Genomic DNA, 27,183 nt, shown 5'->3' with positions numbered 1-27,183 from the left:
TATTTCAAATAAGGCAGAATAAGGTAGATTACACTGTGAAAAAAAAAAGTGAGAGATTTAATGAAAGATTGATTCCTGTTCCCAGGAAGGTACCCAACAATCTGTTTCCCAGGAACTCCATCTCCACATAGTAGGTTAACATTCCAGGCCAGAGTCTTGTCACAAGTTCTTCAGCAGCAGTTCAGGTTTGCTGCATTTCAGTATGTCCTGAAGATCAGCTAACAGGCTTTGCAACCAGCAGTCAATCTTAACGAGATTTTCTTCAATCCACATTCCTTAGCTCTTGAAGACATCATTATACCATCTCACTTCTCAAGCCACAGCATTATCATGAGACTTCTGATTCTCCGTAGATAAGGTGCTCCATGCCAAACCAGTATTCTTCTTGGTTCCTTGTAAAACACAAACAGGTGTGATACAAGAATGTGATGTCAACCTAACTTTAGTTGTTGCCATACTTCTTTTGAGTTCTTAGCTACTCCAGTCTTTTAAGATGCATACACTGAAGCATTAAAGCTACATAATTACAGTCTGATCTATGGTTCCCAGACACATGAATACAATGGTCTAAATGTGCCACTTGAATGGATGGGCACTATAAACCTAGTAAAACTATAATTAAGCTTTGTTTCCTGGCCAATACCCTGTCTATTCTTCATCTCAATATAGAAGTGGATCCTACCAGTTCAGAATAAAGGCACTTTGGAGTTCCCCTGACATATAGTTCAAACATTTAATGCCCATCAATGGGGTAAAGCAGATGCTCAAAAGTACCCATAATCACATGACTTAACACTTTTCTGCCAAAAATACCTGGCCCAGATCTTAGTCATCCTTCAGCCTTATTAAATACATTCATAGATTCAAAATAACTGTATTTCAAACCTATCATCCCTGGTCTAATCTGTATGAAAAAGACAAAGTGGTCATTGTGAATATAAATCAGGTCATATACTCAAAGCTTTTTATTGACGTTTCTCTCAGTGGCTCCAATCCAGTGTCCTATAAGCTTTGTCATCAAGGTCCATCTATTACCTCTCTCTTTCTTTCTTCACATATAGTGACTCTCATTATTTCTTTAATAAGCCCCTTTCATAGAATCCTTTATAGAATCTAGTCAGACAGATCCCATGTTTACTCACATGACTCAGCCCTCACTGTGTGTGTGTGTGTGTGTGTTCTTTTTCCTTATCTTCCTCTACTTAATGTACTTTGATAACGAACACCATCCCATGGGAACTCCCCTTCCCCCTGGAATATTGTTCCTTCACTGATGTATTTTCACTCAATACTTTTGTTGCTATATTTACTTCACTATTTGTGCTAGAGTGTCAATGGTGTGACGCTGAAGAAGGTGAACCTTTTGGAATGTATGATTATCACTTAGAAAGTTGTGGTTAATGAGCTTCTAGTATTAGGAGATGAAATAGGAGGAAACGGGGCCAGAAAACATGACAATAGAGGGAAAAGCATATTTTCTAATATTATTTAGGCCAAGGTTTGTCCACTTGAATTCATTTTTTTAAGTTATAAATTATATACAAAAGTTGGAAAAGAGCCTAAAAAAATGACTGCATTGTAATAATACTTAAAGAATTTAACAGGTTCAACTCCATTTCAGTATTAACTTTGGAGGAAGCTTTCTAGTATTAAAAAAAAATGAATTTAGGGAAGAGTAAGTATCTTCTTACATGACTTGAGTAACACTTCAGAAACTATTTTCATCTGTGTCATTTTTACAAACTTCTAATTGGGAAAGCAGCTATTATTGGGGGAAAATATGCTATTATTTGTCATTCTGTATGTGACTGTCAAGCATATCCCTAGACTCTGCTAATGGGTAAGTCTGGTATGAATCAGCAGCGGTGGCCTTCACTCATGCAGAACAACCCAGCCAATAGCTTGTTGGTAAGACCTTGCAATCCCACACTCCTGGCTTTTGTTAATAAGCTCGATTCTCCCCAGCAGGATGTGGCAGGCCAAGTAAGTAGCCAACTGACCAAGGACAGTTGTAAAGTGGGTGGATTTAATTTGGGGGTTTATATCTTCATTCCCTTCATCACTGAATGGCTTGGCAGCACTGATTTCTTTTCTCAAGATGATCTACAAATGCAGTGTAGAAGGGCAAGCGACCTGCAGTCAAGCCAGCCTCTCTGAGCCAAGTTATTGAAGAGGGTATCGCAGCAGCTTTTGGTTTATTTAATGTGTGTGTGTGTGTGTGTGTGTATGTGTGTGTGTACACACTCATCTTTGAGAAAGGGTCTCACTCTATATCCCAGGCTAACCTGGTACTTACTACACAGCTTAGTGAAGCCTTAAACTAACAGTGAGTCTCCTGTCTCAGCCTTCCAAGGATAAATATTATGGTTACACATCATCACATCTGTTATTTTCAAAAAGAGAAGTCAAGGCCCCCTCATGAGTGGACACGTGTTTCTCCTAACACAAATAATGAGTCGTGAAGTTAATGTGAGAAGAGGGAAAAAATACACTTCCCAAAAGAAGACACAATGAGACAGACCTTTGGGAAAGTCACCATATTATTACTCTTAGCCAGCTTACTAAATTATATAACTGCCAAATATTCAGCTCTACAATAGTCTCCTCTTTCCCTGGAGTCAGTTGACACAGGAAGCTAGAGTCAGAATTTTGTATCTAAATTCTGGCATTATTACTCATCTAGTCTTTTTGAAAAGATTATTCAATACCTCTGTGCCAGTTCAGCTAGCTTTAATATAAACTACCTTAAATTTTAACTTATTAGTAGATGAAAATGAATGTAGTGTACTAGTACAATATTTCATAGAAATGGGTATCTGAGAAAGCTACTGTACACATTAGTGACACTAAAGATTCTCACTATAACTTGTGTTAAGATCAAAACAGCACACAGCAGAGGTTCATGCTACTTTATGGATAAGTGTCTTAGGAGAAAAAGGAATAGGAAGCCACCTGGCAGCTTACACATGAGCATTCATGAATGTTCACTGCACCAGCTCGCCACGAAATTAATCCACATGTTTCTCAGCATCTGTGCCAGCATTTCCAAGTCCCTTTAACCAAAGGTCTAGTCATTTGCCTTATATGTAAGAATGTTACTTTTGAAATTAATTTACCCAAAAGCCAAATTTTAAATTTTAAAAAAAGCAAGAAAAAATGTATTATTATTAGTTGTACAACTGAAAGTCTCACTTGAGGTACCCATGACAGGACACAATGAAGTTGCAAAGCAACTCAACAAGTGAGTAAACAGTAAATATGATGCTTAGAAAATGAAGAAACTCTAGCATAGTGCTTCCTCTGCAAACACATTTAGAGAACACAGACTCTGGGTTGTTTGTATCAAAACTTAGGAATCACAGCCAGGATACAAATGCTTCTCATAGTGTTTGAGGAAAATTATACTTCTGCACTTATTCCTTTCACTTCTCAGAGTAGGTTAACAAAATACAGACTCAAAAATATCCTATCCAATATCATTGATGCTTATGCGCACTTCACATTCTCCCTCTACATACATGCACTATCTCACACATTAACCCCAAGATGACTTAGGACAGGTGTGATTTCTTCCAGTCATGTCCCAGAAAGAAGTTTTGATACTAAAACTAACCTTGAATTAGTCTTATAATTTTGCTAAAATTCTTTACATGTTACAAATTTTATCTGTTATTTACATATAATACATACACACACACACACACACACACACACACACACACACACACACACACACGTGAAGAATAAGATGTAAAACTGTTTTTCAGAACCTTGACCAATTAAGGAGGCAGTTGGTGCCAAAGACAATAACAACAAAATTTAAAGAACATGAGTTATGTTAAAGATGGGATTCAAAGCTGGAGAGATGACTCAGTGGTTAAGAGCTCTTGATGCTTTTGTTGAGAACCAGTTTCATTCCCAGCACCCAACTCAAGTCAGATGGCTCACTAATGTCCTTAAACTCCAGATCTAAGAAGAGCACATTCTTCCAGCTTCTGAAGATACCTGCAACTCAAGTGCAGAGTCAAAGAAAGACAGATGCATGCACAAAAACAAACACACAAACACACACACACACACACACACACACACACACACACAATATCTTTTTTTAAAAATTGAATTCTATAGGTGGTTTCTGTCCCCTAAGTAACCACAGAGAGGCTTAATATTAATTATAAATTCTCAGCCAATAGCTCAGGCTTGTTACTAACTAGCTCTTACAATTTAAATTAATCCATTTTTGTTAATCTATGTGCTGACAATGTGGCTCCCAGCTTTACCCATCCTTCAGCACACCTTGCTCCCTCTGCATCTCCAGGCAACTCTTCTGACTCTGTTCTTCTTCTTCCCAGAATTTTCCTAGTCTGGCTTTCCAGCCTAATCTCTCCTGCTCAGCTATAGGGCAGTCAGCTCTTTATTAACCAATGAAAGTAATACACATTTACAGTGTACAAACATTGTTCCACAGCAGAATTCAATGTTCAAGGTTATTTAAAACCATGTTTCATTAAATAGTCCTAAATTAGATCAAGTCTTGAAACAATAGGCCATCAGATGCTATGAAGGTGTAAATGCTTATGCCTGTGCTTAGTGACTGCAAAGGACTACCTTTGATATTTACACACAACAGGTTTTTTTTTAATAAAATAAAATAATCTTTACAGAACTGACTCTAAGCAATAGAACCTCTGAGTGTCAAGGACAAACATCCCATGAGAAGTCTAACAAATCAGGAAGAATAGCTGCCTCCATACTGAGGAGTGCAGCTGTGGGAGATGACCTCCATCTGGAGGTTCAGCAGGGCCTCTCCCCAACAGAGCCCCATCTACATGTTTGTCTGCTTGCATTTCCCACTATCTTCCCATTGCCAACTTGAACACCAAGGCCAAGCAAACACATGCAGTATCACTGGCCCCATCAAAGTCCTCTGTGGGCAACCAAGACAAGCAGACTTCTAGAAAAGGAATAAAGGCAGCTTGAGAGCAGCATCCTGAGGTTGTCTTGGGCCAGCAAAATCTTATTTAGGAGACTCTATGGTGGTCCCTGCTGTTAGCTTTTATTTTCCATCAAGACCCTGACTAGATAAAATCTGTCAAATAAGACAAGGCCACTGCAGGCTTTCAATTTGCCATCCAATATTAACATCACTGTCTTTTCATCAGAAATCCAGAAGGTACACAATTGTTATCTCTTTTCTTACATTTATCTACATCTTATTGTTTATCACTCCCTCTAAAGGTATGACTGATTCAATCAGATACTACCTTTTGCCTCATCTTATATTTTTTTATTCACACATCAGCTTTAAGCGCTTTTAAATTGCATACACATAGTTGTCTTGTTCAAAATTCCTGCTAGTTTCTTAACTCAGAATGAAACCTAAACTCCCAACTACAGTCATAAAGCCCCAATATGACCTGGCTCTGAGCTTTTCAGGCATCATTTCATGCTCCTTATTTCCTTAGTCTGTTCTCACTCTCAGCCTTCTAGCCATTCCCCAAAGACATGAAGCACTCTACTATCTCAATGCTATTGCTTTCGTATTTCCTCCACATTTCTGGAAGCTATTCTGGCACCAATGGCTTGACTTTCTACCACATCTTGCCCTATTTTCAAATATCACTGTACCTACCTAATTCAAGTCTTAAGAGTTGGCTGGCTATATGTGAGTGCATACACACACATACACACACACACACACACACACACACACACACACACACACACACACCCCAAATGACAATACATTTAGGAACACAGTAAAGGTATCTCTTGCTAAAAGATTTCCCTGCATTTGCACTTCTAAGGTATTTTATGGCAACTCAATTTTTTTGAGATATTCGGAAATGACAGTAAAAAATCAACATCTTTAATTATTAATCACAGACATTACATTTGGGATTTTTATAGGTAAATAAAAATCTTCCAGATCAATTAGCTCAGGGTCAAAAACAAGGAAAACTTTCTGTAAACATCACGTGACAAATTTCTCTGTTTAGGGAGAGGTAGGGAAGAGAAAGATGACAGACAGGGCTGAAGCAGAGCAATATGACAAAGCAAACAATAAGGGGATGGAGAGACAGATGGATCAGCAGTCAAGAGTATTAGCTGCCTTATAAGAGTCAGGTTTGGTCAGTTCTCAGCACCCATTTGGGGGCTCATGAGTATCTCTAACTCCAGTTCCAAGAGACTCAATGATCTCTTCTGGATTCCTTATGTGCCAGGAGAACACAGAAGAGTACATACATATATCAAGCAAACACTCCTACACATAAAATAAAAATAAATTTTTAAGAACAATCAAAAAAGTACTCAAAGTATTTTCGAACCCCTTGTGGTTAGAAAGTAGACAAAAGGACATCATTACAAGATTAAAAAACTTTGCATTAAGGGGCAAGAAAGATGGATGGCTCAGCAGTTAAGAGCACTGGTTCCCCTTCCAAAGGATTCAGGCTCAATTCCCAACACCCACATGGCTGCTAACAGTCCTCTGTAACGACAGTTCTAGGAGATTCAACACCCTCTTCTAGCTTCCTTGGGTATAGTACACACATTGTACACAGGCATGTGGTATTGTATTCCCCCAAAATATTGTGTGTGCCCTGAAATAAACTTATCTGGTGTCAGAGAGCAGACAGCCACTAGAACAAAGCCAAAAATGGTGGCTAGAAAATGGGTCAGAGCAAGCCAGAGCAGAAGCTGGGTGGTGGTGGTACACGCCTTTAATCCCAGCACTTGGAATGCAGAGCCAGGTGGATCTCTGAGTTCAAAGCCACTTTAGAAACAGCTAAGCATGGTGACCCACGCCTTTAATCCCAGAAACCCAACCTTTAATCCCAGGGAGTGGGGGCAGAAAGAGAAAGGTATATAAGGCCTGAGGACCAGGAACTAAAGGAGTAAGGCATGTAGTTAGTTAAGCATTTGGTTGGTTAAGCGTTCAGGCTTTGGAGCAACATAGTTCAGCTGAGATTCATGTGGAGGAGGACTCAGAAGCTTCCAGCCTGAGGAAAAAGGATCACCTGAGGAACTAGCAAGGTGAGACAGCTGTGGCTTGTTCTGTGTCTCTGATCTTCCAGTATTCACTCCAATAACTGGCCTCGGGTTTGATTTTATTAATAAGAACCTTTAAGATTCATGCTACACAGGCACATATACAAGCAAAAATATCCATACACATTAAAAACAAAAAATAAAAATTAAAAAAAGAAATTTTCCATTGGAGTATGAAATCTCCAAGAGAATACAAAAGCGTACTTAGTCATGTAATTCATGATGTCACTTTCTCATGGTCCTTCAGGTTGTATGAGTGTCATAGAAGTAGGAGATACAGCCAAGGAAGTAACATGAAAAGCAAAGGACAGCAGACACTGCATGGATATGAGTATATACATGTACATGGTATATGTAAGCATATACGTGTACATATAAGTATATACATAGTATATATATATATATATATATATATATATATATATATATATATTTACTATGTACACTTATATACTTACATCAACATATATATAAGTGACTCACCCCAAAGACAGAGCAATTGAGTAAACAGTTTTCTCAAGGAAGCTACAATATTTCAAACTCAAAAGTAGCATGTCAACTCTTTCCCTCCTTTACAAACTTTAACAAAACCTAAACCTACCAATCAAATCATAAATCAGGTCAGGGATCAGAAGTAGCATTCATTAGTACTCTAAAATTCCCAGTGTGTGAGGGGTTTATAAACTTAGGACACCTTCCCAAGTATGGGGTAACTGATTCAATATGGTGTTCAGTATCTGAGAACACACTGGTATTTTGTGACTTATGAGATATTTAAGGATACAAGCAGTTCAGTAATGGTCTCTTCAAAGCACATATTGTTTTGTGTTTTAGCATAAAGGCTACTTGAAGGAACAGTAGAGTAGACTATGAGGCAGTACAGTTTCATATCATTTTTTTGTGAGGACAGATGTGAATGCACACAGAATCCATTTGAATCCTGTTATTTTGAAACTGGACATGAATAATCCTTGAAGTAGCTTCTCATATTGAAAAAAATTAGCACTGACAGTAAGTGGGATTTTTCCAAAATGATTGCTTGGAGATATCAGAATGTTTGTATGTGATAGAACTCTTCTGGAGGTAGCATATAATGTACAAACCTGCCCCTTCCCTTTCCTAGACAGTCCAGCACAACTGTCCTTGCTAGTGCTATTTCTTACAAGACTGGAGAACCTAGACTCCACTTGTGGACTCTTCCCCTCCTCACACCAGTTGGGTGTTGTGGCCTATAATCCCATCAAGTGAGTGGAAGCAGGTGGGTTACAAGTTTGACACAGATCTGAACTACAAAACAGAGCTGTCTCAAGAAATCCAAGACAAAAATTTCCAGTCAGTGTTTCAATGGTATTTATAAAAGCTATTTAGTGAGATGACACTGTTAATAAGTTGATGCTGTTAAACAGCATACCATTCCTGGGTCCCTAAGATCACAGCATTACAGTCACCAGACATGTTTAATGTTTTCAAGACCTAAACTTGGAAGCAGGTATGACAAATCTCCTGTATAGTCAATCTTGCTTTAAAGAACTTTCATCAATTCTCCTGAACTGAATCTTAAGAACCAAAGCCTTCAACACAGTATATTTTGATCATTAACGAGACAAAAATACAAATGTATGTTAACTATGACCTGCACAAAGAAACTTGAATACAATTGCCCTTAAATTTGAATATTACAGCAATTGCTGGAATTCTCTTCACCTTAAGTATCAGATGGACAGTTACTAGGTCTATAAACAGCAACAGTAATACTTAAGTATTCAATGTCCAGAATACAAAAGTTGTGTGATAACCATGAACTATCATCTTTGCTCAAAACCAGGAGGATTTCAAAAGATGTTATTTTCATTTTAAAAATAATAAAAAAAATTAATATTAAAAAGACAGGTAAGAGCTTAAAGCTTTAACATGTATTTGATTTTAGCTCTAATCTTCAAATTCTTCAGGATGTCCTTTGCCACACTGTCCAACAACTGCTTTGAGTCAAGCAATGTTCTCCCCTAGCTGCACAAGCCCATCTATTCTAGCTTCTCCAGCCACACTTCTTACTGTTCATCAAAATACTTATGCCATCTCTCTTGGATTTTAGAATCCAAATGTTTATTGTGCTTAAAGTATACTTTAATGCTTCCTTGATAAGGCATTATCTCTATAAAGATTTCACGCCTCACCATTTCTAAGATATTTTCTTGATCTACTCAATTTCCAGGGAGTTAGGCAAGCCCTGACATATTTCCTGGGAATATGTATTTTATATCGATTATAGCATATTTAATAGAGCAAAGTCACTTCCTATGGAAAATGTCTATTAATCCATAGTGGCTGGATGGTCAGTGTGGTAGGAAAGTGATGGTATTTTACTTGCATCATTAGGAAAAAGACTGGACTGACTGGTACTGGACTACTGAGGTCCCTATCCCTACAGGATAGGAGCTGAGACTGGCCATGAGGGATAACCCCCTGTATACAGAACAAGTTCCACCATGGGATCAATTAAAAAAATCAGCACACAACATAGTACTATAGCAACCTTTAATCTAAACTATAAAATTTTACCATAGACAAAGATCGTTGTACTCAAGGGTACTTGAATTGTTTTCCATAATTACATTCAGGTTACCTCACCTCTTCACTGTCTTAGTTCATGAACTGTTCAAGGACCATTCCACTGTGGAAAATGCAATGGTCACAGAGCCTCTGGTTACCTTCAAAGAATGATTTTCATGCCAGATATACCCAGGAAAACATACGTTAAATAATTAGCAAGCAAGTCTTGTCAGTGTTTCCATATACAGACTATCCATTAATATCACTAAGAAAGCAAGCAGCTGAGAGAGATCTAAGTTTGGTTTCTTATTCAAGACACCCAGAAAAGTAAAATCAAGAAAGGCTTCAGCCAATCCAATAGATAATTTGTTAATAGAGAATGTATTAAGGCAGAGAAATTATCAATGAAGGAACTGAGGACATCATGAAACATTATGGAAAGCTTTAGAGGATTTGCTGTAAGAATGAAGACACTTTATCCACATTTCCTGCAAAGCACATGCTGTGAAGATAGTCATTCCTGAAGAAAATGCATCATATTTAATCCTTTTTTTATACTATCCATCAGCCATGTGGGAAACATTATAAATACTTCAACTGACTGAATAAAATACATAGTCTCACAAAACTTTAATGATGGTAAATTGAGAAAAACTTCCAAGAAGCAAACATCTCTTGAAATACACCATAGCATTGAATGTAAACACAGCTCCTGACACAAAATTAAACATTGAGCCAAGCAGTCATTTAGTTTCTTTGTAAACAAATGAATAGGAAACCCAGTAAAAAAGAAATATAGTAAACCATTGATAGTAATCAAGACTGTAACGAAGTTAGACAAGATTCCTGTAGTCTCCAGGTATCTTCATCACTGAAATGAGTCTTGAAAGAATAAAGCAGAATAAATTTTTTTGTTTGTTTTTCAAGACAGGGTTTCTCCGTGTAGCTTTGGTGCCTATCCTGGATCTCACTCTGTAGGCCAGGCTGGCCTCGAACTCACAGAGATCCGCCTGGCTCTGCCTCCCGAGTGCTGGAGTTAAAGGCATGCACCACCACCATCCTCCTCAAAGCAGAATAAATTTAGAAGGAAGATGCCTGACAGTTCACATATATACTGCATATGTATATACTCATATGTAATTTTATACACATACAAAATTCTTCTCTATTAGACTGGACACCTAGAGAAAATAAAATGTACTAGTTTCATAACTAAGTTTACAAAGTAATATTAAATACAAAAACATGTTAAACATGTTTGTATTTTATAGAATATTAATTTGAGATAAATATTTACCTTAAATCATATACTACTTTTGGGGAGCTCAATTTCCAAAGAAACATTTAATTTAAATAATTTAATTAGATGCAAAACAAGTTATGCTTTAGACATATTAAACCTGTTTAACTTTCCTCAAAAGATACACAATCTATAGTTACTATTCTGCACTAGAAATGAAATAGACCACAGAAGGGCTCGTGTGCTGAAGCCCGAGGACCTGACTGGTAGTGGAGAGGTGACTGAATCAGGAGGGCTTTTCTTTCACCAAGGGATCACTCTAGCTGAATGGACTGGGAGGTGGTTCATAGTTGGAGGAAGCGGGTCACTGGGAGTATGCCTTAAAGAGTCTAGCGGTGTTAGCAATAAGAGCATGTGTTCACAGGCATGTATGTGCCCTCCCTCACCTGGTTGCTATGAGGTGTGGTACTCTCTTCCATCATGCCCTTCAGCAATGAGCCCCAGGGATACACCTGTTTTCACCTTTACAATACTGGGATTACAAGCAACTTCTGTCACCATGTCTAGCATGTTTGAAACAGATGCAAGGGATTGAACTCTGGTCCTCATGCTCACACAGTAGGCACATTACCAACTGAGCCATCTCCTTGATGCCACTGGATAAAATTTTTAATTTCTCAAAATAATTTAAAATGCTTATTTCTAGTACCAAGGATGACAGCAGCACTTGAAATTTCCTCTTTGCTTTAAATTTAAGGAATCTAAGAATATTGTTGAATCTAAGTATTAAAGTTGTTAGACTGACAAACCGCACCCATTGTCTAAAATTATTATTTATAATATTATAAGCATAGCTCTTACTTAAATGTTTACATACAGATGGTGGTTCTTTTCCTTTCATATATTCAATTAATTCCTACATCCTTGATAGATTATTATAAGACACAATGAGTAATTTTTCATTGCTCAAAATGCTTTCCAACGTTCATGAGCCTTTAGTGACTACTACCATGGAGTATCAACTGCAAATGTAGGTAGTTCTGTTTTCCAGAGGTATCACCTTTTATTTTTAATTGGTAACGGACACCATCTAGGAATACAAGTGTCATTCAACTGCCTTAGTCATTATCCCAGAAAATATGCTGTAGTTCCCAGCTACATTGTATTCTTTGAAAGTAGGCTTTTCAAAATAGCTGCATTCCAAAATAAGAGGCTCCATCTGGGTGCCACTCCAATGTTGCTTTCAGGTAGTATCTAATTGCCTGGATTTCAGTTTTCCAGCTACTGTCATTCTATAGTCCCCAAAAGCAATACGAATGGAAGCACTTTTCTTTTTTTCTTTTTCTGATGCCTGTTCTGCCACTGATGATTTCCCTAAATTAAAATGCAATTGAAGATATTCCCCCAAAGTAAGAAACTTCACTAGATTCTCTATATTCTGGGTGAAGGCTCTGACTCTATGTAGCAATGATGGTACAAGCTCATAGAGCCTCACTATTTCCTCTACCATATTATAACCTCTGATCCAAGCTCTCCTTGGCTCCTAGTATTCCTGATTCCATTCTTAATGTTTTTTCAGCCTGATAAGTGTAATCATCCTGGATGTGGCCAAAACGTTCTATTTCTTAGCCTTAAACGGTAGAAGGTATTATCATTTTTTGATAGAATTCACTTTTCCTCTTCCATTCCTAAATTTAAGCTTGGAGAGTACAGTGGCCTTCAATGCTCAGGACTTATTTTCAGCACACAGCACCTTCAATAAATATTTGATATTTGCCTCCAGGTAATTACATGCTTGAAATTGAGCTAAAACTCCCTAGCTCTCTAGTTTGCTTTCCCCTAATAGTATACAATGAATATTTGCCAAATATTTTTCAAGTATGAATACACCACAAATCAAAGTATATAATGATTTTTGATGACAAAAGTATGTAGGGTCTTGTATATAGGAGTATGGAGAAGAAATCTGAAAAAGGAAACCTACTATGAAGAAAGTTGTCACACTCTTGCTCCGTTTTATATGGTTCTCTGCCCAATGCATGTACATGTGTGCATGGACATATACCATTCATGTACATGGATTATGTGTCTCTGTGGTTGAACTCCCACACCGAGCTTAGTGTTTGTTTTTGCTCTTATTCCCTCTCAGATTGTACATGACATGTTGAAATAGGCAATGCAGCTATTGTTATGAACAGAGGTTTTCAAACTAGAAACAGCCCTTCTATTTCTAACAATTTTGGAGTTCTGAAAACAAATGGTAAGATATGATACTATGCTTCATTAAATAGACGGTTTTAAATTACTCATTATATATTATAGTATCTGATCCAGTTAATCCAGGATTCACATATATCAAGACCAGGCTCTACCTCAAAGATACTATTTTCTTTCCACATACATGTAGAACATAAACTATGGCTGAGATACACAATGAGACAAAAAATTTAGTATGAAAACCTTCTGGACTAGTTAAATTCTGTCATAATTTGACAGATGTATAAAAATATGGTACCAATCTTTACATATTATAGATTCCATGAAGAGGTCTTTATCAAGACGTGTTGGTAAACAGCTATAATCTCAGCCATGAGAAGCTGATGCAAGAGACTAAGAATTTAAGGCCATTATGGCCTACAAAGCAAGAGATGAAGTATCACAAAGAAAAAAACTTTTTTAGAACTTTTTTCTTAATTCAACTAAAGTAAGATAATTTATGTTTCTCAAAAGACATTTGAAAAAGGCTTCAAAATTCCTAAGAAATGCTGATTCTAGTGCCAAGTGTGTCAGTGAAGCATGTTTATCAGTTAATAGACTAAGAACCCAAACAGTGAGTTTTTCAGAACCCAACAATCCAAGTATCAAATGGGTCACTCAAAGACTGAGCCAGGAATCATGATTAAATCAATGTATTCAATTTCACACTCCACTAGTATTTCAAAATTTATGCATAAAAAAACACACAAAGACGACATTTTAATGCAAGTTACATAGATTCTGTAATATAGGGATGAAATGTACTGATCTCTGTGGTAATATTTTGTTTGTACTCTAACAAATAAAATTTGCCTGAAGATCAGAGGACAGAGCATGCCACTAGATTAAACAGAGGCCAGGCAGTGATGGCACACAACTTTAATCCTAGCACCTAGGAGGCAGTGATTGGACTACAGGAGATTAATCCAGTCTAAAAGAAAAACAAAGCCAGGCAATGGTGGCTCACGCCTTTAATCCCAGTACTTGAGAGTCACAAGCCTTTAATTGCAGCACTAGGAAGGTTGAGACAGGAAGTGATATGGCTGGGCAGAGAAAGGACTATAAGGTGGGAGAAGACAAGAGTTCAGTACCCTGGAGGACTCAGGGACATTCAGTCTGAGGATTTTTGGAGGCAGGATCTTCCCTTTGCAACTGAGGAGTTGGCAAGGTGAGAAGTGGCTATGGCTTGTTTCCTCTGATCTTTCCCCCATTACCTGGCTCCGGGTTTTTATTATAAGATCAATTACGGTAAAGACAATGTGGTACATATACACAATGGAGTACTACTCAGCAGAGAAAAACAATGACATCAAGAGGTTTGCAGGCAAATTGATGGATCTAGAAAAAAATCATCCTGAATGAGGTAACCCAGACTCAGAAAGACAAACATGGTATGGACTCACTCATAGGAGGATACTAGATGTAAAACAAAGATGACTAGACTGCTACTCACAACTCCAGGGAGGCTATCTAGAAAATGGGACCCTAAGAAAGACATAGGGATCACCCAATGACAGAGAAATGGATAAGATAGATCTACATGAACAACCTGGATGTGAGTGGGGGTAATAAAGGGCAAGGTTCAAGGGAAAGAGAGCTTAAGGGAGCAGATCCCAGCTAGATCAAGAACAGAAAGGGAGAACAAGGAATAACAGACCATGATAAATTAACACCACATGAGAACAGGAATAGGCAGAGTGCTGGAGAGGTCCCCAGAAATCCACAATGATACATCCTCTATAGACTGCTGGCAATGGTCGAGAGAAAGCCTGATCTGACCTAGTCTGGTGAGCAGATGGCCAAATACCCTAGTGGTCGTGCTGGAACTCTCATCCAATAACTGATGGAAGTGGATGCAGAGATCCTTGGCCAGGCCCCAGGTGGCGCTCCAGGTGCCCAATTGTCGAGAAAGAGGAGGGACTGTAAGAGTGTGAATTGTTGAGACCAAGATTAGAAAAGCACTGGCACAAATAGCCAAACTAATGGAAGCACATGAATTATGAACCAAAAGCTGAGGAGCCCCCAACTGGATCAGGCCCTCTAGATAAGTGAGATAATTGAATAGCTTGAACTGTTTGGGAAGCACCCAGGCAGTGGGACCCAGGCCTGTCCTTGGTACATGAGCTGGCTGTTTGGAACCTGGGGCTTATGTGGGGACACTTTACTCAGCCTGGAAGGAGGGGACTGGACCTGCCTGGACTGAATCTACCAGGCTGAGCTGAATCCCCAGAGGAGTCTTTGCCCTGGAGGAGATGGGAATGGGAGGGGGGCTAGAGGGAGGGCAGGGGCAGGAGGGGGAAGGACAGGGTAACCCATGGCTGATATGTAAAATTAAATTAAATTAAAAAAAAAAAAAAAAGACCAATTAGGATTCATGCAACACATCTCTGGAAGGCCAGAAAATGGGAAAGGACTAACAGTATATGAAACAAGATTTTCCATTTTCAAAGTTAGCAGGAATTTCTAATGTTATGACTGATAATTTAGTATACTTTCGGGTAACTAAGTTAGGAAGAACAAAATTATAAAATAATAATGCCTCAATGAAATATATAACCCTACACATGGGAGAAAGGGCATTTTCTTCACCTACCAAATATTGTCTAAATTATACAAATATTAAAAATAAATGCCACAAGGAACTAACAAATAATTAAAAGAAGAGTGAGTTAAAAGAAAAAAAAAAAAAAACAGTAAAAAGGCCAAAGTTTGAAATGTCTGTCACTCCCCTTGATTTGTGGAGCTATGGATTAATTGTAGAGCCTTATATATACTAAGCAAGTGTTCTACCATTATCTGTACCCTCAGCTAGAGTTTTGAAAGACAAATAATAGAAATAAAAGCCTCTTGGGACATACTAATGAGAAAGAGAAATAACATCCAGACAGCAATAACGTAAACTAGGTAGCATGCAGATACAAAGAATAGCACAAATATGTACTTTAAAATTTTTACACGTTACACTGGTGGTACCCTTTAGCTGCTGGCAGAATCCTTTCAGCTGTGTTTGAGGCACAAAGTGTTGCCAAAGACAAAGGTCAGGAAAAGGAGAGCTCACAGTGAGATTACTCAAACATGAACAAATGGCAGCATGCAATACTGGCAGTGTACTAAGGTTGTAAACTAGTAACCTAGCCAAGCATGATGACAAGATTTCTGTGGGCATCATTCTTAACACAGAAAAATAAATAACTAAAAGTATACTGATCTTTAATATAACATCTTGAAGTGAAAATTAAAAATTCAGAAACAGATGACTGAATAATGGATACCAACATACAATTACAGTGACATTTAAAAAAACTAAATGCTCCTTTAGAATAACCCAACAGGGTCCATTCCTAAGAAACTAGGCTGAGAACATTCTAGAATTGTTGAAAGACTGGTACTTGCTCAATTAATGGCAAGTAAAAGTAAATCCCAAACTATTCACAACATAATAAAATGACAAAGTAGAAAACATAAGATTCTGTGAGCAGACAGTGAGCTTAAGTAAGAACCCATGAATGAGTTCTGGCAATCTGAGTATACAGTACCCAGCTGAATTATTGTACGCTTAAAAATTGCTAAGACAGTGAATCTTGGGTAGTCTCAATGCAGAAAAGTGTGTGAAGTTATAACTACTACTGGGTTTGATTTAATCATTTCATAGCATATACCTATATCAAAACATGTTGTATACCTTAATACTATACACTGTTTTTCTATTTTACTTTGATAAAGTTTAAAAAAAAAAAAAAAAAAAAAAGAAGAAAAGCATACCCTAGAAAGAGCTTTGAAATTTGCAGTACATTTCTCATAGGAAACAATGAGAGTCAGAAAAGTATGAGGAACTACTTTGAGGAGGAACCAAATTATTCAAGTTATACAGTCTTTGTACTCCATGGAGGTTTGAATGAGAGTGGGCCCCATAGGCTCATATACTTGACTGCTTGGTCCCTAGAACTATTTGAGAAGGATTAGGAGGTGTGGTCTTTTGGAGATGGGTCACTGGAGTGAGGCTGTGAGGTTTTAAAAGGCCAAACCAGAAGACCCAGTCTCTCTTCTCTGCCTGTTGCTTATGGACCACAGGTAAGCTCTCGGCCGCCAGTTCCAGAGCCACGCCTGCTTGCTGTTATGTTCTTTGCCATGGTGGTCATGGACTCCATGGTCTGAAACCATAGGAAGCCCTGAGTTAAATGCTTTCCTTAAATTGCTTTGGGCACAGTGTCTCTTGACAGCAATAGAAAAGTAAGTAAGACCAACTCTAAAGGAAATTATTAGACATTTCTTCATGATGAAGCTACTCTATAAGAAAGCAATAAAATGTAAAATCAAGGTAAAGTAAATGGTAAATTCATATGTAGATGTGAATACTGCACTGAATGACTAAAATTTTAATATGTGAAAATATAAACAGGCTAGAAGTAGTATGATGAACAATTGTATTTTATTAGTTAAAAGAGGGATGATATATCAATAGTAATGCCTTCTGGGCTTCTTTCTGTGTTTAAGAAAAGGATCAATATTCCTTACACATTAACTTTAGGCTAATGATAGCTGAACTTACAGAGCTTCTAAGCAATAAAAAGGACAAAAGAGATACAACAAGACAATACATTAAAACTAAGGCACAAAGAAAATTAAAATAATGGAAATTACATAATAATAAACTGAGCATTATGAAATCTTAATGTATGACTGAAACCAATTTTTCAAAGAAGCCCTAAAAATGTTGCACACAAGTGACAAATGATAGGATTAAAAAAGGTTGAAACTCAAAATTGAAATCCAGACAAAGGTAAGCCAGATAAAAGGTAGGCAAAGAGAATTGGCAAGGTTACATTAATTTTTAAAATGCTGCACTGTAAGTCTAAAGGTATTTGTGTAGAGATAGAGGGCAAGTAGTACATAATGGTAAAGGATTGGTACAGAAGAAGTAAGTGATGAAAATACCAGCAAGCATAACAGAACTTTGAAGAAAAATAAGTAAATTAACAATCATAGTTGAAAACTTGAACACACTTTTTCAGACCTCAAAAAACCCAAACACACTAAAAATGTAAGTAGAAAAAAATAACAAACACAATCCAAAGGAAACATCACACAATTTTAAAAGAAATAATTCCAAACCCATAGGAAAAATTAAACAAAGATCACATTGAGGCTACAACTATTTTCCCAGTCTAATCAAAAAAATAGCAATTATTACAAATGGCATTCTCTGAAAAAAATTAAAAATGTATTTAGGAGCGTTGTCTTTTCAAATTCTTACAATCATGTTCTTCCTACCCTCCCACTTCCTGTTCCCTCAGATCTAGAGTTCAGATGTAGAGGATTCCCATTCAACTTTGCAAATTAAAGGACACCAAATTCTGAGTCATGTATACTGCTATCATCACCCAGAAAGTCATCACTTGAGGGTGTGGGCCTTTGGCCTTGATATATATCTGGACAATGAGTCAGTTCAAGTCTCCAACTACTCTTTACATCTGTCAAATCAACTCTTAATTCAGCTGGAAGAACACACTACTGCCCCTCCACGGTTTCCCTGTTCTGCTGTGCTCTATGGTCAGCTGATGGGGCTTACCTTTAGAGAGATTCAGGTGGAAGGGTGTTTCCTGTGATGTCTCTGTTCTCAGCCTTGGCTTCGAGGACCTCCGGCTTATTTCGCAGGGTGCACAGTAGCTGCAGGTAGGTCTGGGTCCTAAAAGGACAGAGTTTGTGTGCAGTGACAACAGTATCAGGTAGACTGCCTGAGTCACCCACCCAGGATTCCAGCCTCACCTCTGCAGCTTCTCCTGCTCCTCTTCTGCTTGCTGATTCAACGTTTCCAGCTCCTGATTTGATTGGTCGAGCTTCTGCTGAGTTCTTGCCTGACTTTCCGTGACCTCCGCAGCAATCTTCACCAGGCTCTGCAGACGTTTCTGATGGGGTTGAAGGTGCAGACAGGACTCAAGGAATGCTGCTACCTTGGAGTCACACTCCCAATCGCCCCTGCTTAGAGCTCAGGGCTCACACTCACTGACAGAAAAAGGTACATCACCATTTTGAGGCAGAGAACAGCCTAGAGAAGAGTCAGAGCCCACCTGGTGCAGCTGCCACTGCTTCTGAGCTGTCTGCAGTTTCTCCTCAATCACTTGCTTCTGTGGGGAGAAAATGTTGACTTCGTAGGCTGCATTTTGGAGACGGTGCCTAAAGTCCAACCCAGCTTACCCCTCCCCTCCTCCTGCCCTTCATTCTCTCAAGTCTTCTAGGTGTACCTTAGTCTGGAGTTGCTCGCAAGCCTCCTGGAGCTCTGTGTACTTCCTTTGAACCTCTTCCACCTGGGGTAAGGCCTGGGTCAGGGCACATCTTATGGCTTCCACATGGCCCTGGTACGTGGCCTTCAGTTCCTTCCAATGGTCTTTAGCTTCAGCTGCCTGGCGTCCTGAGATGGGCCACAAAGAAGGAGAGCATGAGTGAGGTTGGTCTGCAGCAAGGCTTCCAAAACACTTGGCCACAGTCTTCCCATTAGCTAGACACAGACATCACTCACATCTCCCTCTTCAACCCTTCAGACCAGACCCTACCACAAATCCAAGCCTACTTACGACTCATGTCTTCAGAGACCAAAGCGTCTGAGCTCTGGGCAGTATCCTCCTGAGCCAGAAAATTCTGGAGGGAATCCACTACCTGCAGCTGGCTACAAAGCAGCTTGTCCTTCTTCCGAGAGTTCTATTCAGAGTGAGTACAGAAGCAGGGACTTCCCTTACCTTCAGGCACTCTACGCCAAGATCGTCTTCCATTTTGTTCCTCCACAGTGCTGCCTGAAATCTCAACGCGCAATCCTAAGACCAGCCCTTACCCTCTGAAAAGCTGGGTTCCACCTTGTACATACCCTCACAAATTCCTCCAGGATCCGAGCCGGCAGCTCTGCTTCTTCCTGCAAGCCTACAGGCTCTAGAATGACTGCTACCTCAGCCAGGACCCTGTAGAAAACAAGTGACACCATGATTCCACAGTACACTAGCTCTAAAGAACATATACACATGCGTATATGCTGGGGACTGTACCGGAATTCCTTTTGGGTCACCAACCAGCTCCCAAATCATGACACTGAAACTTATTAGTTATGAATGCCCAGCCTTAGCTTAGCTTTTTTTTCTTTAACTTAATGTGTTTCTCTTCACCTACCTTTTTGTCTTGGGGCTCTCTACTTTCTTTCTTTCTCTCTTTCTTTCTTTCTTTCTTTCTTTGTTAATCCTTCCTTCCTTCCTTTCAGTCTGTCTTTCTGTCTTACTCTGTTTGCTGGTTAGCCCCAGACATCTCTCTTTTTTTTCTCCCTCGCTCTCTCCTCTCTTCTTCTGTTCTCCAGAGTTCTCCTCCTATTTATTCTCTGTCCACCAGCCGAACATGTCTCTTCTCTGCCTAGATATTGGTTATTCAGCTCCTTGTTAAGCCAACCAGGTGCCTTAAGCAGGCAAGGTGAAACAGCAACACATCTTTTCATAATTAATAAACAAATGAACTACATCTTTACATCGTTAACAAAAGCAGCAAGAAACAAATGTAGCACACACCTTTACACAGTTAAAGAAATATTCCACAGCGGAAACAAATGTAACACATCTTTGCCTTGTTAAAATAATATTCTGCAACAGGGGGCTGTGCCAATGCTCAGGGTCCCAACTTGACCAAAGTCCACACAAGGACCCGAAGGGGCTCCAGACTGGGATCAGAACTATGCTGTGTGCCTGGAGAACATGCAATGGACACCAAAGGTCATGAGGAAGCCATCAGGAATACTGGAGGATAAGGAGGGTGCTGAGGTGGCTAAATTTTTAAATAGGGAGAGTCTCGTTAGATAAAAGCTACCTGAGTTGGTCTGAAAGTATCCAGGGATATGTACACAGAAACAGACAAAAGACAAAACTGAGGTGAGCCTTCGGAGTCATCCTAGCAAGGGCTCCTCTCAGAACACACGTGGGACACTAAGGAGACTTGATGTAGTGCCCAGCCTTTCCTTACTGGCTGGAACAATCCACTAGGGGACAGATGTAAGTATAAAACACACCAACGAAAAACGTTGTGATAGAAATTCAACAAGTGTCCTAGAATGCCAAAGGTTGGTTAGGACAAACCGTAATGGAACTGATTCTTTTAGAATGCACCACAGGGGCTCTGGACGGGCAAGGGACAGTCCCTCAAAAGCAGCACCTGACTTAAGGTGACCTACGACAGCCACCCAGAGGCATCACTCCTGAAACAGAGAAATAAATCCCCCAGAAGTTGCACTCCTGAATTTCAGTGACAACGCCCCTCAGGGCCTGAACTCCTAAATTAAGAGCGAGACCGTCTCTCAGAGGTCGCCCTCCTAAACTAGGGTGACACCGACCCTCCTGAGCCGCCGGGTACCTCCGCCGCCCGCCCCAGCCGCCCGCCCCAGCCGCCCGCCTCCCACACTCACGCTTGAGCAGCATCAGCTCCGTTCTCTGCAGCCTCCATGGCTCAGCAGCGATGGCGCCTTTGGATTCTCCCGGAACTGCGCGCCTAGGCAAGCGATTGGCTGCTGGGTTGGTGGGCGGGAATCTAAGGAACATCGCCTTGTTTTCATTGGCCAAGTGCCGACTCCGGACCCGCCCTCGACGCACGCGCAGATGCATCTGGAGCGTGTGGACGGGCTGGAGGGTCTGCGCCTGCGTGGTAGGGAGTCCTGGCCCCTGAAGGCCGGAAGGGCCGGAGACCCCGAACCCTGGTAACTGAGGCTGACAGAGAAAAGGCATTTTTCTTTTCTTTTTTTTATTAAATACGTTGTTTTTACGTTTTCACTCTTCACGCTTTTTTTTTTTTTTTAATTTACTGCTGCCAAAGAAAGGAGGTGGGGCTTTCCTCCAGGACGCTGAAGAATATTGATCTTATAAATAAATCATAAGCGTTCAAAACATTGTGCTTTTACAGACGTTCGCACAGATCCGAGCAGAAGCAGCCGAAACTGAGGGGTGGGTACTGTGGGAGGGAGAGAAAACTGTTCCTAGAGGTTCAGGTTTCTGAAATATTCAGTTGAGTCCTGAGCAACATCAAGGGGAAATTCCTAAGGGGTTGTTAAAGGTGCTTGGAGATGAAGCAGAGTCGGTATCAGCTACCGTTTTTTGTTGTAGGAAACCTCCAGAGACCACCAAGGAGTCATATTCAACCCACACACCCCCCACCTACCCCACCCCACCCCAAGGCACATGGAAGGAAATGCGGCGAAAAGGCCATGAGACCACAAGCTGGGATTTGGCAATTTGGGATTGGGTAGAAGAAGGTGATTTTTTTGAAACTATTGGTCTAGACTTTTGGCGGGGAACCACAACCCGCTGAACAGGATTATCTGGACTGCTCAGCAGGGTTATCTAGAGATCTCCAAGGGCCATAAACAGGCAGGATCCTGTTAAGCTTTCCTCTCCTGTATAAACAGACAGGATGTCTGCAGGGGTATCTGGATCCTGTTAGGCTTTCCTTTAAACAGCAGACATAACGTCTGCAGGAGGAAGGATACTGCTCTGTATCCATTATCATGGCATATTCCTGAGCCTGTAAAATTAAGTGTAGGCCTTCACATTTTCACAAATTGGGATTGAGAGATGCATGATCGATGGTAAGATGATAGACCTCTAAGAAGTGTTGCCCTGTGAGTAGCAATAATTAACCCAAGACTGGGGCACTGTTGTAGTGTCGCCTAGCCGATTGAAAGAATGAGATTTAACAATCCCTTAAATATGTGGCCAACTAAACTGCAATGTTGACTACGAAGTTGCAAGTCACCAAGCAATATGTTCGTTTTACAATACCTGATCTTCACTTAGTTATTACCAACATCACTAGAAGAAAATTCATTACTAGAAAAATAAGTCATGAATGAGAATTGAAATGTATGTTAAGACAGCAGACAAGCAAGCAGCTGTAAGTAAATCTATATGTTCCAAAGAATGAGGAGAGTAAACAGGAAGCAAGATGGGGCACAAATGTTGGAGAGAGGAACTTTCACGTTGCTGTTGGGAATGTAATATGACACGTGTATTTGAAAACAGTAGAGCATTTCCCTCCAAGTATGAAATATAGAATGATGGATTGAGCCACCATTTCCCAAGCATAGACTATCAAAATATAAATGAAATGCATATAATACACAAAAGTCTGTAAGAACCCAAAGTGGAACAAAGATGTCATGCTGTAGGAGTGAAAAGAACTAAGTGTACATATTGTCAATGTAATACAAATTGGCAATAACGAAGAATGAGTCCTTGTATATGGTAAACTAGCAAAGAACCTTGAAAAAAAAAATGAAGTGAAAGAATATCCAGGTATCAGGAAAAAAAAAAAAAACTTTGCAGATTTTATTATTTCTTTTATATGGGATCTCCAAACAAGGCAAATCTATGCAAGTAGAAAGTAGATGAAGACTTGAACAAGGGGTGGGAGAGAGGGCAAGAAGGAGGGTACAGAGAGATTAATGAGAAGAGCTGGAAAGGAATAAAGAGTTTCTTCTAAGGAGGGGTTAATAAAAAGATCTAAAAAAAAGATCTAAAATTAGGTTATGTTGAACGTTGAACAACATATCCAAAAAGCCATTTTTTTTTTTAATGCTATAATAAACACATATCCAAAAAACCGTTGTTTAGAGATGTGGAACAAAATAAAGATGAGCCAACCTTATGGAGAGGGACATAGTCCACTAAATTAGATGGCCTCTACAACAGATGAAACATGAGAATTAAATCAGTAAGCTTTAAAACATAGAAACCAGGGGTTGGGGATTTAGCTCAGTGGTAGAGCGCTTGCCTAGCAAGCCTAAGGCCCTGGGTTCGATCCTCAGCTCAAAAAACAATAACAAAAACCAAAAAAAAAACCATAAAAACCATTCCATTTAAAATGAGCCACGGGGTATTTATTAAAATAACAGGCAAAACAACAATGAGCTGAGACATGAGTTCCCACAACTTGAGATACTTTTAAAGAGAGTTCTTAAATGAGAGACAATGAAATAAGGAAAAAAAGAAACAAGTGAGTAGTAACAACAACAAAAAAAAAACAAATTGAAATTTCATTATAAATGCAAAATTTTCCAAAGCCCCTAACACAGTGGTTCTCATCCTTTCTAATGCTGCGACTCTAATACAGTTCCTCATGCTCTGGTGACTCCCCCCCATCAGCATATTATTTTTGTTGCTACTTCATAACTGGAATTTGTTACTGTTATGAATCATAATCTAAATATCTGTATTTTCTGATGGCTTTAGGCGATCCTGTGAAAGGATCGTTCGACCTCCTAAAAGGCCACGACCAATAGGTTGAGAACCACTGCCCTAACACAAGAAACCTGAATGAAAATGCCATTTCATACCATAATTATTTCACGTTATCCAAGACCTTCAATAAAAAGAAAATACCATAAGCAACTGGCAAAAGAAAGAAGATTGTCATATGTAGAAAAACAAAAACATTGAATATAGGGATTTTTGTTGGATACAGTGCAATAAAAAGGCAGTGGATAAACAACTGTAAAGTACTTTTTAAAAAGACAAGTCAACCGTGGTCTCTATAAGCAGCAAACGGCCTTCAAAGTGATGGTTCACCAAAGGCATTCTTAGTGTGGAAGTGGAAGTGATTTTTCAGATCCACACTCTATGGGAAAGCTAAAATGCATTAGTCATATGGGAAAGTGGCATATAAAATGGGAATGTGAGCAGAAGAGTAGAAAGCACCAGCTGTGGCAACTATGTGAAGAAATATGTCTTTTCTTAATATTGAAATGTTTATAAAATATTTATTGATAATTTCAGACAAAGAATGGGTGTCACAGTACACACAGGTATTTAAAGCTCTAATCAGAACACCCGAATGACCAGCACTTCAAATCTCTATGTCTGTCCTATAGTAAAGCCCAGTATTAGCTAAGAGAGGCATATCTCATCAGAGAGTGATTTTCCTGTTACAGAAGATTTTAATTAGCTTGCTTGCCACACAGTCCGTGGCGATGCAAAGAACACACTTTGGAATAAAAGATGTTCAAATCCAGTCTGGGTTCAACCACCTAGTACATTGATGACCTTGAATAAATTACTTAATTGAGAATGTAATTTTGTCATTTATTTAAAGAGAATAAAGATAGGAATGTTTCTCTAAAATGATTATGAGACTTTTTGTTTTGTTTTGTTTTCGAGACAGGGTTTCTCTGTGTAGCTTTGTGCCTTTCCTGGAACTCACTCCATAGCCCAGGCTGGCCTCAAACTCACAGAGATCTGCCTGCCTCTGCCTCCCGAGTGCTGGGATTAAAGGCATGCACCACCATCGCCCGGCTGAGAACATTTCTTTCTGAAAACCATGAAAGGTACTTTTTTTAAAGAATCTCTCACTTTTGTTTGACACATAGTAGCTCTCAACAGAGTGCTAACGCTTTGGCTACCTTGCATGCCTGTCAGTTCCCCGTCGGAGTCATGGGTAAATGAGAGCTGAACATGAAAAACTGCAGAAATGTCTTGGGAAGAATACATCACATAATAACAACGTAGGAGGTGTCTAAAGGGGTAAAACGTGAAGCAGACTGTCTCTTCCGGTTGCAGAAACATTTACGAGGATTCAAAGCGTTTCCCTGTCAAGAATTGCTGCCGCTTGTTTTTCAATGTCAGTTTGATCAATACACTTAAAACTCTAATTTCAAGTTTCATGGAGACCACAACAGAGAAACAGCTGCCCAGATGCTTAGTATTTACCTTGAAAGCAATGTACTGCTCTTCCCCGAACCATGCTCAGAAGGTCGGTGTTAGAGTCACATTAGCTCTAACAATGCTGTTCTGGAATTTCTGAACCAAGATGTTCCACTGTGTTTTAGGAAGGATCTTCATATTTAGCATCTAAATTGCAGATCCTAAGGCAATCCTTGTCTTGGGTTGCTAGTTCCAGATGGATAGACTCTGCCTCACACACTGTTCAATTCCCTATTTAGTCTGTCGTTCCTCTTGCAATGCTCAGCATCTGTGCAATTTGGACACGGACCACCTGACCTGAATTGCAAGCCCTTGTGAGAAAGGATGACTTCCCAAAAGTAAATCCTTTTTTCAAACCCACTGAATCCTTCCTAATCAGTCTAGCCCTTCAGCTTCTTACTCTTTCTTTTCTGGCAAAGATGAGCCAAAACACCACTAGGAAAGCTTGAAAGTTAAAGGAATGATTTTTAAGTCCCAAACTCAATGTTATGGATGTGATTATCACACAGAGGTTGTTCTGGTTGATTTCTATCTGATTTTAAAGGGATATTGTACTGCCTTATCTCCACATTCCCTTTGAAAAGAACCATCTTACTCTCCATAGTTAAGGCAGATGCTAAGTTGATTTGGTTTCACCATTCAATCGCCATCAAGAGAGACCCATAAACAGGCTGTCCTGGGAAAGACAGAAAGACAAGGGGAATATCCAGAGTTCTCCTGGCCTGTCTTATCCATGTCTGACTCTGAGATGCCATTGCAATATTCCTATAGAGGAACCTAATCCCCCTGGGGAATTTTTATTTAATCATAAGAGAAATAAGCCATGAGTTCTTGGGGTAAGTTAATAGTTAGATTTATTTGAAAAGTTTATAAAAATGCAACATCATTTGTTATGATTTCCCTCTCTCTTTGTCTCCATTTCTCACTAAGTATCCCAAAGCAATTTGATTTGGACAGTATGCTAGTTTTCCAAAGAAAACCATGGGGATAATATTGGTGCTCATTATTTCATTATAATAATATACTGAGATAGTATAAAATGATGATGTATTAGGTATTCCTATTAGTTATTTGGGTAGTTTGAATTTTTCGTAGTATTTGAAACTGACTCACAGTGTTGCTGAAGTTTCCCCCAAATTTCTGACCTCAAGCAATCCTCCTCCTTTGACTTCCCAGATCTTTGAATTTCAGGTTCACACCACTATATCTGGCTCATTTTCATTTTACCAATGGTTTTCTGCCAAGAACATTAATGAGAAATTGGTCTTAGCCCAATATATCACAGTTTTATTTTATGGTTTCTATGTTCATGCACTTAATATTGCTATGACCCTACAAGCAGGATACAAAGTTTTTTGGTTTTTTTTTTTTTTT

At 39.2% G+C, this 27,183-nt stretch overlaps 1 protein-coding gene across 1 annotated transcript; it reads right to left on the bottom strand.

Annotated features, from left to right (window-relative positions):
* On the bottom strand, positions 1 to 21,590 carry Zwint (ZW10 interacting kinetochore protein). Its single transcript, XM_036167966.1, has 8 exons — positions 21,528 to 21,590; positions 19,959 to 20,049; positions 19,672 to 19,795; positions 19,342 to 19,508; positions 19,168 to 19,224; positions 18,866 to 19,005; positions 18,669 to 18,785; positions 1 to 392 (listed from the first exon to the last, which is right to left on the bottom strand). Exons 1-7 carry the CDS (start codon positions 21,563 to 21,565, stop codon positions 18,671 to 18,673), a joined length of 732 nt encoding a protein of 243 aa, XP_036023859.1. The 5' UTR covers positions 21,566 to 21,590; the 3' UTR covers positions 1 to 392; positions 18,669 to 18,670.
* Positions 21,591 to 27,183: the final 5,593 nt, after the last annotated feature.

The sequence above is a fragment of the Onychomys torridus genome, chromosome 18 (genome assembly GCF_903995425.1).
Source record: "Onychomys torridus chromosome 18, mOncTor1.1, whole genome shotgun sequence".
NCBI lineage: Eukaryota > Metazoa > Chordata > Mammalia > Rodentia > Cricetidae > Onychomys > Onychomys torridus.
This window is presented reverse-complemented; position numbering and strand designations above follow the sequence as displayed.